Source organism: Notamacropus eugenii, chromosome 3 (assembly GCF_028372415.1).
Source record: "Notamacropus eugenii isolate mMacEug1 chromosome 3, mMacEug1.pri_v2, whole genome shotgun sequence".
Classification (NCBI taxonomy): Eukaryota; Metazoa; Chordata; class Mammalia; order Diprotodontia; family Macropodidae; genus Notamacropus; species Notamacropus eugenii.
Window position 1 is genome coordinate 40085585 of NC_092874.1, and position 15970 is coordinate 40101554.

A 15970-nucleotide genomic window follows, 5' to 3' on the forward strand; every position below is an offset into this window, starting at 1 on the left:
AGGAGTGGTGCCTTGTCCAAGGTCATCTGAGCAGTAAAAGCGAGGGAGGTGGGTGGGAAAACAAATTCTAAAAAGAGATTATTTCCCCAGAGAACACATTTTTTAGTTAGTAGCATTAAAAATATTTATAATAGGCTATCAATTATAAATGTATAAAAACAAATATTACAAAATGAGATATCTCAATAATTCTAACTTTTATTGATTTATTGGCTATTTATGTTATTATTGTGTTTATCAATTTATTATTATTAATTGGATTCATAGGGCAGTTTTTACTTTGGTCAGATACATTGCCATAGGAAAATAACAACTTTGTGTAACTACGCTCTGCTTTTTACTAAGGAGACACAATCAAGGTGATAGGGGAAGAAAGGACTGGCTAAATAAGCCCTTTTTTGCCTTTATCCGCTTTCTGTGTAGGTTAAATTTCTCAACCCATCACTCCAAACTATGGAAATTCCTCTGGAATTGGATGCAATCATAAATCACATGATAATCCCAAAGTTGTAAGGCAATACCCTTATGACCTTGGGAAATATGATGATAATTTCTGCCTGAAATTAAAAACTGCATTCCTCCCAGTGAATGAGAGAGACTTGGTATTCACTTAGTAGTCAGCTAAGAAGGAAAAAACCAGTCATCTTCTATTGGCTGACTCAGAGAAAACACCTGGTCACCACTCTTTCCATTAGGGATAGAGCTCAAAGGTCTTGAGCAGCTGGGCAGACTATAAGTGCCCAATATGAAAATAGAGGAAAGGACTTAGGGTATATGAAGAAAAACTGATTCTTCAAAACTAGGAGTCTGAACAGAGCCATAACAAGAAATTGGGCCATAAACTAGAATAAACAATGCCCTCCCTTATGGTTTTGGGTGAGAGACAGAGACTTTAGGTCACTGGGGACAACATAGTATGGATTGGGGCAGAGGAAAGACAAGCAATGTAAGGGATTAGGTCACTACAACCTGCCAGCTGGTAGCTTCCATTTTTAACCAATTATTCTCTCTAGCTAGGTGCTAGTATCTACTGTAACTATGCTGCTGAAGGTCTGAGAGCACAGTCAGCCTTCTCTAAATTCAATGCTCACCAAATTCTGCACCCTGAGGCAAAGTCCAAGTGGCCCTGAAATAGTTAGAGATTTGAATCTGCCCAATGGTATTTGGAGGATCAGAGAATCATTGACTTAGGTCTGAAAGGAACCTCAAAGATGTTCTGGTAAACTCTTGGTATATATTCCATACGTACTTATCTGTATGCATGTCATTTGTCCCCCTATGCCCATTAGTAGGGGGCAAGTATAGATGCTCATTATAGACAAGAATTGTTTTCATTTCTGTCTTTGTATCCTGAACACCTGGCATGTGCTAGGCACATAGTTGGCATTTAGAAAGTATTTGAGTTAAATTGCATTTGTGGAACCCCTGAGGCTCAGGAAGTTTCCCTGTGCCTTAGCTGGTCAACCTGCCTTTTAGAAGACAATGTGATGGTGACTAGTGCCTCCTCACCTCAGTCCTGTGTACAAGTTGTTGAGTAGCGTCGTCATTCATGCGGAAGATCTCCAGAAATGGATCAGACTTGCTGAAGAAATCCTAAAAAGGGACACAGAAAAAGCAGTCAATTCTTGAGCCTCATTTCACTTTTACTAAAGTTCTTCCACTTTCTCCTTTTGGCCGTATACTAAGTGGAGAGCATTCTTCTGCTCTCTCTCCTAATCTCTGCTACAATTTGGTCTCTCTTGTATATCCCTCTACTCCACGACTCATCATGCCACCTTTTCTCCTCTGCCCTCTTCATCACTGCTGTCTTTTTTCTTTCTCCCAAGAGAGGAGGTTCTCTTCATTATCTGTTTCTGGTAACTAAATTCTGGAGTCCTTTGAAAAATGGCTTTAGTGTCTATAGTAAAAATCATAATATCTCATGCATATATTTATATTTGTTTTATTTTTTTACATTACAAACATTTACAAATTCCCCTCACTCTGTGAGACATCTCTTATAATTAAGCAAAAAAACCGAAGCAAACACTAGAGACCTCTCATCTGAAAGTGCATGCGATGGCTCCCATCTCTCTATTTTCTGAATGTTTTTATTAGCAGAAATTTCTCTCTCCCCTTCAAGCTCCCACCCCATTAAAAAAAGAAAAAAATTAATTCTTTCTAATAAATATTCAGTCAAGAAAGACAGATTCCCACAGGAGCTGTATGTAAAAATATGTCTCATTCTGAACCATCAATCTTTTACTTCTTTGTCATGAAGTAGATAGCATGTTTCATCACTGGTCCTTTGTGATCATGGATGGTCATTGTATTGATTATAGTACTTATAATTTTCTAAATTGTCTTCACAGTGTTATTATTATTATATAAATTATTTTCCTGGTTCTGATAATCTGATTCTTCATTAGTTTATACAAGTCTTCAAAAATTGTTCATTTTTCACAACACCGATGTTATCAAGGAGGCAGGTAAGTGGCCCAGTGGATAGAGTTGCCTTTGGAGTAAGGAAGACCTGAATTCAGATCCAGCCTCAGACACCTTGTGTGATCCTAGCCAAGGTATTTAATCTCTGTTTACTTGTTTCTTCATCTGTACGATGAGGATAGTAATAACATCAGCTCCTCGGGGTTGTTGTGAGAATTAAATAAAATGTTTGTAAAACACTCTAAATACCTTAAAATGCTAAGAAATGACTAGCTGTTGTTATTACTAGATAAATTGTTCCATTTCTGCTTACTTCATTCTGTAGTAGTTCATATAAGTCTTTCCATATCTCTTTGAAATCATCTGTTTCCTCATTTTTTTACAACACAGTCATTCCTCCATTACATTACAGTTTAGTTGCTCCTCCATTCATGACTGTCCTGTCAGTTTCAAGTTTTTTTGCCACCAGATAGCAAGAGCAATTATAAATATTTTTAAACATATAGGACCTTCTCCTATTTCTCTGATCTCCTTTGGACCTAGTCCAAGCAGCGGTAGAGCTTGGTCAAATGGCATGAAACGTTTAGTAACATTTTGTGCCTAAGTCCAAACCGTCTTCCAGAATGGTTCTATCCATCCACAGACCCACCAACAGTGTATCAATGTACCTGTTTTCTCACAGCTCCTCTAGCATTTATGATTTTCCTTTTTTGTTATCTATGCCAACCTAATGGGGGTGAGGTGGAATCTCAGAATGATTCTAATATGCATTTCTCTATTTAGTAATGATTTGGAGCTATAGATAGATTGGGATTCTTCTCTTGAGAATTGCCTGTTCATTTTCTTAGACTATCAGTCAGGGAATGACTCTAATTCTTACAAATTTATATTGGTTCTTCACATACTTCAAAATGAGACCATTATCAGAGAAATGTGCTGCAAAGATTCCCTTGAGTTCTTTTTAATCTTGTCTTTATTGGATATGTTTATGCAAAACCTTTCAAAATCTTAGATGATGAAAATCATGCATTTTATCTTCTGTGATTCTCTCAATTTCCTTCTTGGTTCATGAACTTTTTACTCATCCATAGATATGAAAATTTTTTTTCATGTTTCTCTAATTTGTTTATGATGTGACCTCTTATAATTACAATATGTACTTATTTGGAGCTCATCTTTGCGTAAGGTGGGATATGCTGATGGAAATTTAACTTCTTCCAAGTTGATGTCTAATATTCTCAGTAGTTTTTGTCAGATAGGGAGACATTATCCCAGCTAGCATTTATCTGGTACTCTGTGGTTTGCAAAACACTCCACATATATTATCACATTTAATCCTGATGACAACCCTGTGAAGTATTATGATTACATCTTTTTACAGATGATGAAACTTAGGCAGATGGAGGTTAAATGACATACCCACAGTCATGCAGCTAGTCAGTATCTTTTATAGTCAAGATTTTCTAATTCCAAGCCCAATGCTTAATCCATTATGTCACCAAGCTGCCTCCGGAAGCTAACCCCTTAAACTGGAGTAGGTTAAAAATCTGAGCATTACTTACTCTGACATTATGATCTCGAAAAGAAAAATATTAATTGTAATAAAGAAGATTGCATTTATAGTATTTGCCTTGAGATATGACCATTTGATACTTAACATCTCCAAAATCAAACTCATCAGCTTTTCTAGACCTAAGCTTCATATTCCAGGTTTCTCATCAGCATCAGTGGCACTGTCAGACTCCTGGTCCCTAAGGCTCCAAACGTGGTAATTCCATTTGATTCATATTCCATTCCTCCTTTTTTTTTTTTGCTCTTTACCCTATTAATCCCTGTCTTTTCCCTCCCACTTTTATAATTCCTAACATCTATGGATTAAATGAGTCATCTCCATTTTCATATTCTTTGTACTAGCCCAAGTCATCTTTCCCCCTAAACCTCGTTTCTTCCCAACTTCCCTGTTTCTGTTAAAGGTACCACCATCCTTCTGGTCTCATAACGTTGATGGTACTCTGGACTCCTCACTCTTCCTCACCTCATGTAATATTCAATCAGTAGGTGAATCTTGCCATTTCTAACTTCCCAGCACTGTCTCATCTGACCCTTCTCTCCACCCTTACCCGCCACCTTAGTTCAAGCCCTCAGTACTTTGAACCTAGATTATTCCAACAATGTCCTCTTAATCAGTCATTCTGCCTCAAGCCTCACCCCACACCAATCCATTCTATCTGCTGCTACCAAAGTAATTTTCCTTACATACAAATATGGCCATGTGACTCCCCTCCTTAATTAGCTTCAGTAGCTTCTTACAGTCTTTATGATAAAACATAAACTCCTGTTTATATGTGAAACCCTTCACAACTTTGCCTTAACCTATTTTTTAGCTTCATTGAGCAGCAAGAGGAAAGCAGGTGAGATTGCCTTTGGAAAACTGCTTCTTTAAATTATCCCAGACTTCTCCACCATCTAAAAACCATTATGTTCAATCAATCAATCATTTTCCTAGGTTGTACTTAACAGGCTTTGTGTGTTTAGTGTTGGGACTATAAAGACAAAAATGAAATAATCCCTATTCTTGAGAAACTTATGTTCTTTGGAGGAAAATATAAAAACATGCCAGTAGATACTGAATGTATACAAAGTGAATATTGGTAGGGGTAAGCCTTAGCATCTGAGTGGAGCCAGGAAGCATCACCTCAGTTAGAGACAGCACTTGAGCTGAGTTTGGAAGGATGCTAGATGTTCTAAGAGGCAGAGGGGAGGAAGAAGGGCATTCCAGTCATGTGGAACAGCTAGGATAAAAGCCCAGAGAAAGGAGATTAAACGTTCTATGTGAGGACAGCAGGCAGTCATCTGGGTACAAATATTCTTCTAGCAATGTTGCACAGCTTCAATTCATGGAATACTATAGTTCCTAAAGAATTAACACTGAGGTTCACTCAAAGAGCAGGGGAGAGACACAGGGTGGCTGTGAGCAGACTGGAACACATTTCAGACGAGAGATAACATGGGAAAAGTTATATGAAAGATGTCACTAGATATATGTACAACCAGTAAAAAATGGGTCAGCCATGTAGAAAGAGGAAGGGATAATTGACAGAGAGCCCTCATATTGAAGTGGAAAGTCAAGAGCAGTTGAGGTAGGTCCTTTGGGAAGATTTATGGGAGGTCATAGACACGATGAACAAGCATAGATGAATTGCGTATGACTTGCATCACTGAAGACAATGTGATATCAGTGAAGTCATGGGGCCACTGGAGCATGTGGGAACAAATTGAGTCATCAGATATTCCTTTCATTATAGGTGCATTTAGAATAAAATTTAGAGTCTATGTGTGTCTTATTAATCCTGTCATAATATTAGCATATTTGAGAGAGTCAAGGCTTTCATTTAAAAAAAACTCTTTAAAAATAGAGTCACATATTAAACTGAAAGTTGACTTAACTTGTGGCCTTTACAAAAAATATGCAGATCCAATTTTGCTGTCACCATCTTGGTGACTCCATAAGAGGGGAAGAGAATTTTCAGTTTTTCTTTTGCTCAGCTATCAGCTATTAGCATGGTCCCTGGTGACTGTTCAGTACAATCAAGACTTAATGAATTGGGCACTTTAATTATATTTAGCTTCTGTGAAAATTGCTATTAAAAGGGAGCACACACACTCTAATCTACCACCTATTTTCTGGCCAAAACAGAGAAAGTCAAATGTGAATTGTAAGGAGTAAGCTACTAGGTTTTTGAAAGCAGCAACAAAGTGAAAAAATGATGATGAAGGTGAAGGTGATAGAGAAAATGGTGATGATATCCACTAGGGTATTAATTTCTTACTTGGAGGGGACCTTGGCGAACACCCTCTCATTTTACAGATAAGGACACTGAGATCCACAAAAGTCCTGAAGCTTTGCCAAAGTTCCTAGAGGTAATAATAGAATCTAGGAAAGCTAACTTCTGGTTCAATATGTTGTCTGATATACACTGCTACCTCTCTCTAGAAGAGAAGGAGCTAAGATGGGGAGAACTGGGCTTTATCTAGGATGTAGACTTGTTGGGGAGGGAGTGTATTTCCACCTCCTCAGAAGCTAGCCTTGGAGGCCCTATAGTCACCATGCTTCTTTCCTGGGACTCCCTTACCTACTAGAGTAGACTTCTGGTCCTCAGGACCTTGCCATTCATAGGCTCACTGGTTAAATTAATGTCCAGTGACCCCCTCTGTCTGTCTTACCTCTTGGTAAACATGGCCTAGCCTTTCCCAATTCCCTTCTTCTCCTGCTTTCACTTTGCACAATACCCTCTAGCATCCTCTTCTGTTAACACACCTGCGCCTTCATCTTAGAGCTCTTCCTCTCACATTCTTTACTTCTTTTGATATTCCCTGAAATACAGATTCCTCCTGAACATTCCACATCTCTAAGCACTCTCCTTCAATCACTCTCTCCAACCTTCTGACGCAGTGCCAGGAGAAGGAGGAGGAAGTAGCATATTCCTTGTTCCCCAGGCCACTTTGAGACCAGACCTCTGCGGCTCATTCCAGAACCATCTCTCTTCCTTTCGAGTTCACTATACTGAATCCAGATCTTTGTTGCCCTCATCTTCAGAGTTCAAGATCATCCTCCCTCTTTCCCTAATAAATTCAGTACCTGGAACCCAGTCTTCTTCCCCATCTCAACCTAGTCTCCCTTTGATAACCTAACTACCTAATATCTCAAACTCCTCTTTGCGCCCCCCCCCCCCCCAGTCTCCTCACACTAATCATACCTTAAACCATCACATGAATTTGCCTCCAGATACCACATTTTCTTCTTATAGGTTTCCCTACTCAGGATAATTTCCCCTAATTTTTAGTGGATCTGTTTTCCTTGTTCATGTAGTACCAAGCAATAGCAACCTCTGGGCCCCTATGGGGATATGAAAAACTAGGGTCCTCTCAGGAACACCAACGTGAGGTTCAATTTCTTCTATACTTTACCACAAACATATCTCTCAAAAAGAAAGTCAGGAGGAGATGCTCTGTCTGTTCAGGTGTTCTGGAGTGATTACTTCATTCTCTAATTGAAACTACTTGTATGGTAATTGTCAGCTAGCTGCTAATGAAACATAACCCTTTTGGAAGGTAGGATGCACTGTGAGGAGTTCTCAGCAGAAATCCTGAAGCACGAAGGCACTGTGAGCTAAATGGGCTGCATTAAAATAGGAAAAGTTCAAAAACAAGTCTCCTTGCTTTGAAAACCAAACATGATGCCACTTCCAATGGCCCTGCCACTTCACTTTCTCTCTGGCCTTCTCCATCAGGCACATAGCAAGCATACCCCTCTGGCTCATTCAGATCCTTCATCTCCCAAACTGAGTGCTATTTAATACTTGGGTCTGAAAAACCACGTGCTAGGAGTCAAAGAGCATGAGTTCTAATCTTTACTCTGCTTTTCGTGTCCCATGGGACCATGCATCTCTTTGTGCTTCAGTTTCCTCATCTGTGAAACGAGGTTGTTGGAAGGATTAATCTTTAAGGTCAGCAGCTCTAACATTCAATGAGTCTGTAATTCTCTTCTACTCCCATGGAAACAATTGGCCTTACATTTCTAGACCCAGTGTAATATCCAATATCTGTACAGTGAGTGGTGACTTAGAGTAAATTACTCTTCTTCATACTCTTTATGGTCTGGCCAAACTGGTCCTTCATGCTGGTCATTACTCATGATGTTCTACTTCCCATCTCTGTGCACTTACCCAATGTGCTCCCCCTTATGTTTTCCTCTTAAAATACCTAGTGTCCTTCAAAGCTTAGTTCAAATGCCACCTTCTACAATAGGCTTTTTCTTATTCCTTAAGGTATTGATTCCTCCCCTGCCAAAATCACCTTTAATTTGTTTGGTATATATTTTGAATACATATTTACATCTATCCAGGATATACACTCCCCTATATATGCTCTTTGGGCACAGGGACGTTTTCAGCTCTCTCTTTGAATCCGTAGCTTCTAGCCTAGTGCCTGGCACATAGGAGGCACTTAAGTTTGTTGATATATAGATTGACTTCTGACTCTCTTTTTCTTGGGGATAAGCGTCTGGATTAGATGGTTAGATTGCTATATTCCTGTGGATATCAATTTTACAGGACCAAGGAGGTGAGATCAGGTAATAATTATAGACCCAAAGATACAGTGCAGTTTGGAAGGTGAACATCCATGAAGGGCCTGGACAAAACACAGTTTGACATTGAGATCACAGCACTATGTTCTCTGATCTACGAGAAAGTCATCTGACCTGAGAGAGAAATAGGCCGAACACCTCCAAATGGAAGAGCCCACCAGTGAGGGCTTGAACACTCTTAATTTGTAACACAAATCAGGAAACGTTAAATTACAAACACTTAAGGGAGTCCAAAAGTGCATGGAGTCATTCCAAGTCATAGAGCAAACAACAGCTGCTTGCTACATGTTGATGTGAAGACACATAATGGCCCTGAGAACGCCATTTCAGGGCACTGACCAACAATCCTGCTTGGGTTAAGTCATCTGAACCAATGCCTTACACGGAGTAAAAGGCTCCACAGAAATTTGTCAGATGAATGAATGAATGAGTCTGCTTGGGATGATGAGTCAAAGAGGTACTAATGTCACTTTAATTTACTTTGCATTCACTTATCTGGGTATTAACTTCTGCTTGCCTTCATTTCCTCAATTGTAAAATGGTAAAACCTACCAGGGTTGTAGTGAGGATCAAATGAGATAATATTTGTAAAAAACACTAATATTTGGCACACAGTTGCTCTATAAATACCAGCTTGTGTTGCTGTCTTCATGAGACCTTGCTCTTCCCAATTAGAATGTGTTGCTTTAGTCTGTGTACCCCTAGTGGCTAGCATAGTGCCAATAACATAGGAGGCATTTAATAAATGGTTGTCGAATGAAGATAAAGCTAATTATAATAGACAATTATGTACGATAGTGATTTAAGGGGTACAAAGGGGGTACATCTGAGCCTCCAAAGAAAAACCTTTCCAGGTAGGTATAGAAAGTAATGTTAGCTCCATTGTACAGATGAGGAAATTAAGTTTCAGAGATGTGAATTAACGTACCTCTGTCATATAGCCTGGCAGTGACAGAGTGGGATTTGGACCCGAATCTTCCTGACTCAGGGTCCAAGCCTCTTGATGAATGAATATGTATGCCATACACAATATAATAGCGGTTTCTATTTCCAACGTATAAGCCACTCCCTAGTAAAAAGTTACAGGGTGGGATTTTAGATCTGGAAAGAACATTAGAGACCATGTAGTCCAACTCCCTCTTTGCACAGATGGGGAGACTGAGGCCCCGAAAATTGAAGTAATTTGGTCAGCGTCTTATGTGTATTGTTACTAGCTTCAATAACCACAAATACACTCTACGTGTGTTGGGAAGGGGATGGAGAAAATGAAGGTGGAACAAGCCTTATACTTGGCCAGGATGAGCTAGTTTTCCTTAACAGGCTCATGTTCCTGTGGCCCTCAGGGTTAAAACTCTGGTTTGAACTGAAATGGGAAGAATTTGACAGAAAAATCAGGACAGCTTTGAACGAGATGAGCAAACAAATGCTTTTGAGTAAGATGTAGTAGGACCATAGACTCAGAGTGGGAAGAGGCCTTAAAAGGCATCATTTTAGAGATGAAAAAACTGAAGCCCAGAGAAATCCAGTGACTTACTTGCCTAAGGTCACACATATAATGGCAGAGGGATTTGAAACCAGGTCTCTGGCTCCAGACTTAATGCTTTCCACTGTCCCACACTGCCTCTATGATATCTATACAGATGTCTTTGGAGGAAAGTGCCTTGAATATTTCCTGGTGTTGCAAGTAAGTGGATGAGTGTGATATGATCTTTCTGATATACTCAGAAGACTTCCTGACAGAATCTTTTGTCCCACTACATGTCTGTTGCTTAGAGTTTTAATGAGATAAAGCTGAGGTTCATCAGCTAAAGGCATGCAGAACACCCAGAGGAATAAAGGAAGGGATTTGACATCCCTGCTTTGGATGAAAACTAAGCAAGGGTGCAGTGCGGTCTTGAATACTAAAAGGCCCAGTTTCACTGGTTTGGAGAAAGGATTTCTTTTTTTTTTTTTTTCAGAAAGAAGGATGTTTAAAGGGTTTTTATTGGAGAGAAAATCCCATGTAAAGAGAATGAAGCTGATTTAAGAGAAACTTAAGTAAATGAACACAGCTGTCTCAGCAGGGACAAAAGTCAACCTCTCGAGGGAATGACTTTTTTCCTTTGTGATGCTGAAAGGGAAAGGAAGAAGAAAATCCCACATGAGGTGCTATTTGCTATTTTTATCACTCTCATGCTATACTTGACCAGCAAGATTACTATAGTTGTTTTTTTTTTTTTTTTTGACAATTTCTCATTTTCTTCCCAGTCTTGTTCACCTGAGGAAGCTGAGATTTACTACTGGAGGGGATAAGAGATAGTTCTAGGGGTGCTAGATTTCCCAGGAATCATTTTCAGGGTCAGCTACAAGCAATTTCTGAAACAACTGATTAGATTTTAAGGTTTTCTAACAGACTCTTCTCTGACTTGTAAGAATCATTTTCAAGAGAATGGGACAAAGACATTGGCCTTATTCAGAAAAACACCAGTACTCTGTCCAAGGTATTGAATTCTCTTTGGATCTTGGACAAAACTAAAATGGAGCCACTTATGTTACTGAGAGTGGCCTTCATCTTGTAGATCTGTTGAGTATCCTTATATTCTTGAAGGATGTAGACTTTGAAAGGCATTGATACTTGTACATTACTCCCACCCTCCCTTCCTGCCAAGCTCCTTTTCCATTGAGCTGAATCTCAAGACTCAAGTCTACTTGTCAGGAGGAGATGCCCTTCAGGAACATTAATTTACAGTAATCGTTGAAGCCATTTCTACTTTCTTAAAGGAAGATAAAAGTGGTAGTCTTTGGGGTTTCACAGATGAATTGCTCATAGATCTAGAGATGGAAAAGTCTTTTGGAGTAATCTAGTCCAACTCTCTCACTTTACAGACAAAGAAACTAAGCTCCAGTGAGGTGAAGGACTTGTGTAAGGTCCAACCTGCCAGATTCTCAAAGCACTGTTAGGAGCCAGGGTCCAGGGCTTAGCACTGACCTAATAAAGGAAATCACAATGCCTCCACAGCAATGTAAGGTTGCTCAGCTTGAAAGGGAACTCGAGTCTCTCCCCAACTCTCTGAATTGCTCCTTCCCCTTCACTCTTGACCCATTCTGAGAGGTCAAGAGGTGGGGGCATTCTCAGTGTATTTTGACTTTAAAAGTGTTTGTGCTGAATATGGTGGCAATCCATGAGGATATGATCAATGACTTCCGTAGTGTTGCATCAAAACCATCAGAACCTTCCCTCAATGTAGCAATTCCTTCCACCACCACCCCAAGCTCTGAAGTACAGTTTTCATCCCTTCTTTCAAAAGAAACTTTCTATTGAAGGACAAGGCAGAAAACTTAATATGTGATCAAGAGGGCAATTCCAGTCCTCTGTAGTCTCGAGGGAGGACTTCTCTGCAGAAGTAACTGATGGAATTCACTTAATGGTCATTCTGGGGGAATCTCATCCCTTACTACTATAGTGAGGATGAATCTGTGCCCTCCCTGTGTTACAGGCTGGTGCTGTCCCTACTGACTGAAGAACAGATATTAAATTACATTCTCATTGAAGACCAGAGAATCATACAAATTTGACATTGCTAGAGTAGGTTTTCTTAACCTGGAATCCCTAAACTTTTTATTTAAAAAAGTTTTGATAACTATTTCAACATAACTAGTTTCTTTGGTAGTCCTATATATTTTACTGTAGACATTTAAAAACAGTCTTTCAATAAGGGGCCCATAGGTTTCCCAGATTGTCAAATGGATCCATGACACAAAAAGATTACAAACTCTTGGTCTGAAGGTTCACCTGAAGGAGATTTTGTCCAAGAGTGAGATATGAACAATGTATAGTTAGGCAATACAGAGGATAGAGTGCTGGACCTGGAGTCAGGAAGACCTGAATTCAAATCTGGCCTAAGACACATAGTTGTCTGCCTCATTTTCTCCATCTGTAAAATGGCGATAATAAAATCAATGTATAATATACTATGATATGATATAATATGATTATCTTTCTGTTTCCCAGCTGCATTCATAATGTACTAGCCTGCCTCACACACTCATTTCCACTTCAGGAGGTCACTCAGATGCCTTCCAAAGTTACTCAGTGGCCAAGACTGGATGAGATGACAGTCAACAATGCCTTCACAGCAACATAAGACTGTTGTAGCCATTGTCAAGAAATAATAATAGTAGCTAACATTCACCTAGTGTCTTTGATTTTAAACTTTACATATATTAGGTCACTGGCTTTTCACAACAGCCCTGGGAGGAAGGTACTGTTATTAGTACCATTCTCCAGTTGAGGAAACTGAGGAAAACAGAAGTTAAGAGCCTTGCCCAAGGTCACATAGCTAGTGGCTGGAGCTTGATTTGAACTCAGTACTTCCTGGTTCCAAGTCCAGACCTTTATCACCTACCACCTGGTCAATGCCTTGGATTAGGTAGCTAGCCTCTTCTCACTACTGGGACCACTATCCTAGCTCAGACTTCTATCTCTTCTCATCTGGACCTTAATCTGGGCAGTAACCTCCTAACTGTCTCCGTACTGTGTGTCTCCCCCTCACCCCCACCCTGATCCAACTTCTACACAGCTTCCATAGCAATGTTCCCAAAATCCTGGTCAGACTAGGTCACTCGCCCGCTTTACAAGCTCCCATGATTCCCTATTACCTCCAGGATTAAATACAAACTCTTTTGGTACTTAAAGATTAGCCAGGCTTATTACATATTGCTCCACTTTGCTCACCCTACATTCTTAGCCCAACTAGTCTTTCTAATGTTCCCAGAATACTTCCATCTACCTTCTATGTGTCTCCATGCCCTTCAGGCCCTGCCCATGCACTCTGAACTTCCTTCAAAGCTCTGTTGAAGTACCAGCTTCTACATGAAACCTTTGCTCCTTCCCATTGACTTTGTATATATTATGGATACCATTACGTATTATCTCCGTACGTATTGTTTATCCAAATGGAATGTAAGGTCCTTAATGGCAGGGACTGTTTCATTTTCATTTTTGTATCTCTAGCACCTAGCACAGTGATTGGTATATGGTGAATACTTAATAAGAACTTGTTGACTGATCGATTAAACTGACCCTAGTGTGGAATGCCAAATTTCCCAGCATTGAGAATAATATCTTCACTCTTCTATGGCAGCAGTAGAAGCTTTGAGCTATGGCACAAGAAATTACAGCACTTGAAGTAGAAAGCAGTCAATAGTAATGTCATTAATTTGAGCTCTTTCTCCAAACCAGGTCTCTCAACATTTATTATATATCATTCTTAGTAAAAAAAATTTATTGATTTTTTTAATATCACAATCACTTCTAGGTATATCCATCCACACTGTCCTATCCCATAAGGTTTTCCTCATAACAAAAGAAACCAATTAACAAAAGGCAACTTATGCATGAATCAGGTTGGGCATCGTGTGGTACATTCTGTACCCACAGTCTCCCCTCTCCTCATCTCTCCAAGTAAAGAAGGGAGGTACATTTTCCTATCATTTCTCTGGTGCCAGAATCAGTTGTTATGATTACATAGCATTTGGCAGAATAAAGTCCAAATGGGTACACAATCTAGGTATAAAAGCAGATACTATAAACAAATCAAGGGAACAAGAGATAGCTTATTTGTCCAATTTATGGAGAATGAAGAAATTTATGACCAAACAAGAGATAGAGAAGGCTATGAAATGCAAAATGGATGATTTTGATTACATTAGATTGAAAAGCTTTTGCACAAACATAGCATTTGGCTTCATTTTAGAGTTCTTTACATTTTATCATTGTGGCGATTTTGTCTATTGTTTTCTGATTTTGCTTGTTTCACTGTTTAGTTCATACATGTCTTCTCATGTGTTTCTAAATTTCTCATAATCGTATTTTTCTTAAGATACAAAAATATATTATGTTCATATGATACAACTTATTCAGCCATTCTCTAGTATCCATTATAACTTTTAACTGGGCCTTTGTCCTAATCTTTTGTGCTTGCTTACAAAGTTGAAAGCTTTACAAGAGCTGGATAAATTCCAGATCTTATGGAGCTTTTTGTCTAAAAGGGCAAAAAAGTACCTTCCAAACAGCCCCAATGAGATTTGATGCAAATATTAATATCCTTATTTTCAGAAGAAGAAAAGGAGGCTTACAGATTTGAAGTTACTCATTCAAGGTCATACAGCTAGTAAGTGGCAGAACTGAGATTCTAACAGGGATGAAGCATCATTTTCTGCATCTAAAGAGGGAGTCTTGGGAGAAGTGAAGGGGCTAAAGAGAGGAAAAATGGTGAATACTAGAATGAAAGGTAGAAAACCTGGATTCTGAACACAGTTTTTCCATGAACCAGTTTTGTGATCTTAGACAAGTCTTTTTACCTTTGGGCCTTAGCTCAGGAAAATGAGACGCTTGGACTACAAGACCTTTGAGATGCCTTCCAGCTCCATGGTTGTCTGTCTATGGGCCATCTCAAAAGAGAATTAGGAGAAACTCACTAATGATATGAAAATGAAGCCCGAGGAGAAAGAAACATGCTAGGGATATGGCTGATATTGATCAGGTTCCAGAAATGTCTCGAGAGTCAGAAGCCAAGTGGGTTGTCTCTCCTAGAGAGTTTTATCTGGTGTGTCTCAGCTGAGACTTCTTGGCCCCTGAACTATTCCCCACTCAAGAAGTTTCAAACTTTGTGATCCCTCTGCTTAGGCACTTAGAAGGGTCAGTCCTTTAACAAACATTTATTAAGAGCCTACTATGAGTCAGGCACTACCCTAGGTACTAGGGACAAAGACAAAACCAGACTCTCTGGGGGTAGGGAACACTGTACACAAATATGCAAATGTAAAATATACAAAGAGTTAATATGAGGAAGGGCAGGAAGGAGGACCCAAGCCACATGTGACCCTTCTAGTCTCTGGCATTTTGAAACAGATGGGGCTGGTATGTAATTAAACTGTCTTGGTTTTCATTATTATCCCTGGCCCTCCTTTTAATTGCTTCACAAGTTGGGGAAAGACTCCTTCACTCATTGATCTGGAATCTTTGATCTGATTAATAGCAGTTGAAAGGGAAAAAAAATGTCTCTGTGTGCATGTGCATGTAAGTGTGTGTGTAAGAATCATTAAACTAGGTTGGTTTTATCATATCTTCTGATAAAGTTAATATCAAACCATTTACCTTGTCATCCAATTTCCGTGCATTGAATGCCAGCTCAACATAGTCATCATTACCGGACAGCTCCTCAGCAATCACCTAGGTAGAAAAAGGAGACATAAGTTCTGTTTTGTGTCTCTGGGGTAGAACAGCAGAAATACAACAAAATGACTGACAGATTTCCTGTTTACAAAGCACTTAACATATCACTGGGGCTGACCATCACCACTCTGTAAGGCAGGTGCTGCAGTGCTCATCTTACTGATGAAGAAACAGATTCCCAG

General features: G+C 39.4%; 1 protein-coding gene across 2 annotated transcripts in view; it reads right to left on the reverse strand.

Annotated features, from left to right (window-relative positions):
* CPNE4 (copine 4) overlaps positions 1-15970 on the reverse strand; it is a 433799-nt gene that overhangs the window by 113214 nt on the left and 304615 nt on the right. For both annotated transcript variants that reach the window (XM_072651321.1, XM_072651322.1), the window contains exons 5-6: positions 15711-15785; positions 1510-1593 (exon numbers count right to left, since the gene is read on the reverse strand). In XM_072651321.1, the coding sequence (XP_072507422.1) occupies positions 1510-1593; positions 15711-15785 (159 nt within the window). The remainder of the gene's footprint in view (positions 1-1509; positions 1594-15710; positions 15786-15970) is intronic.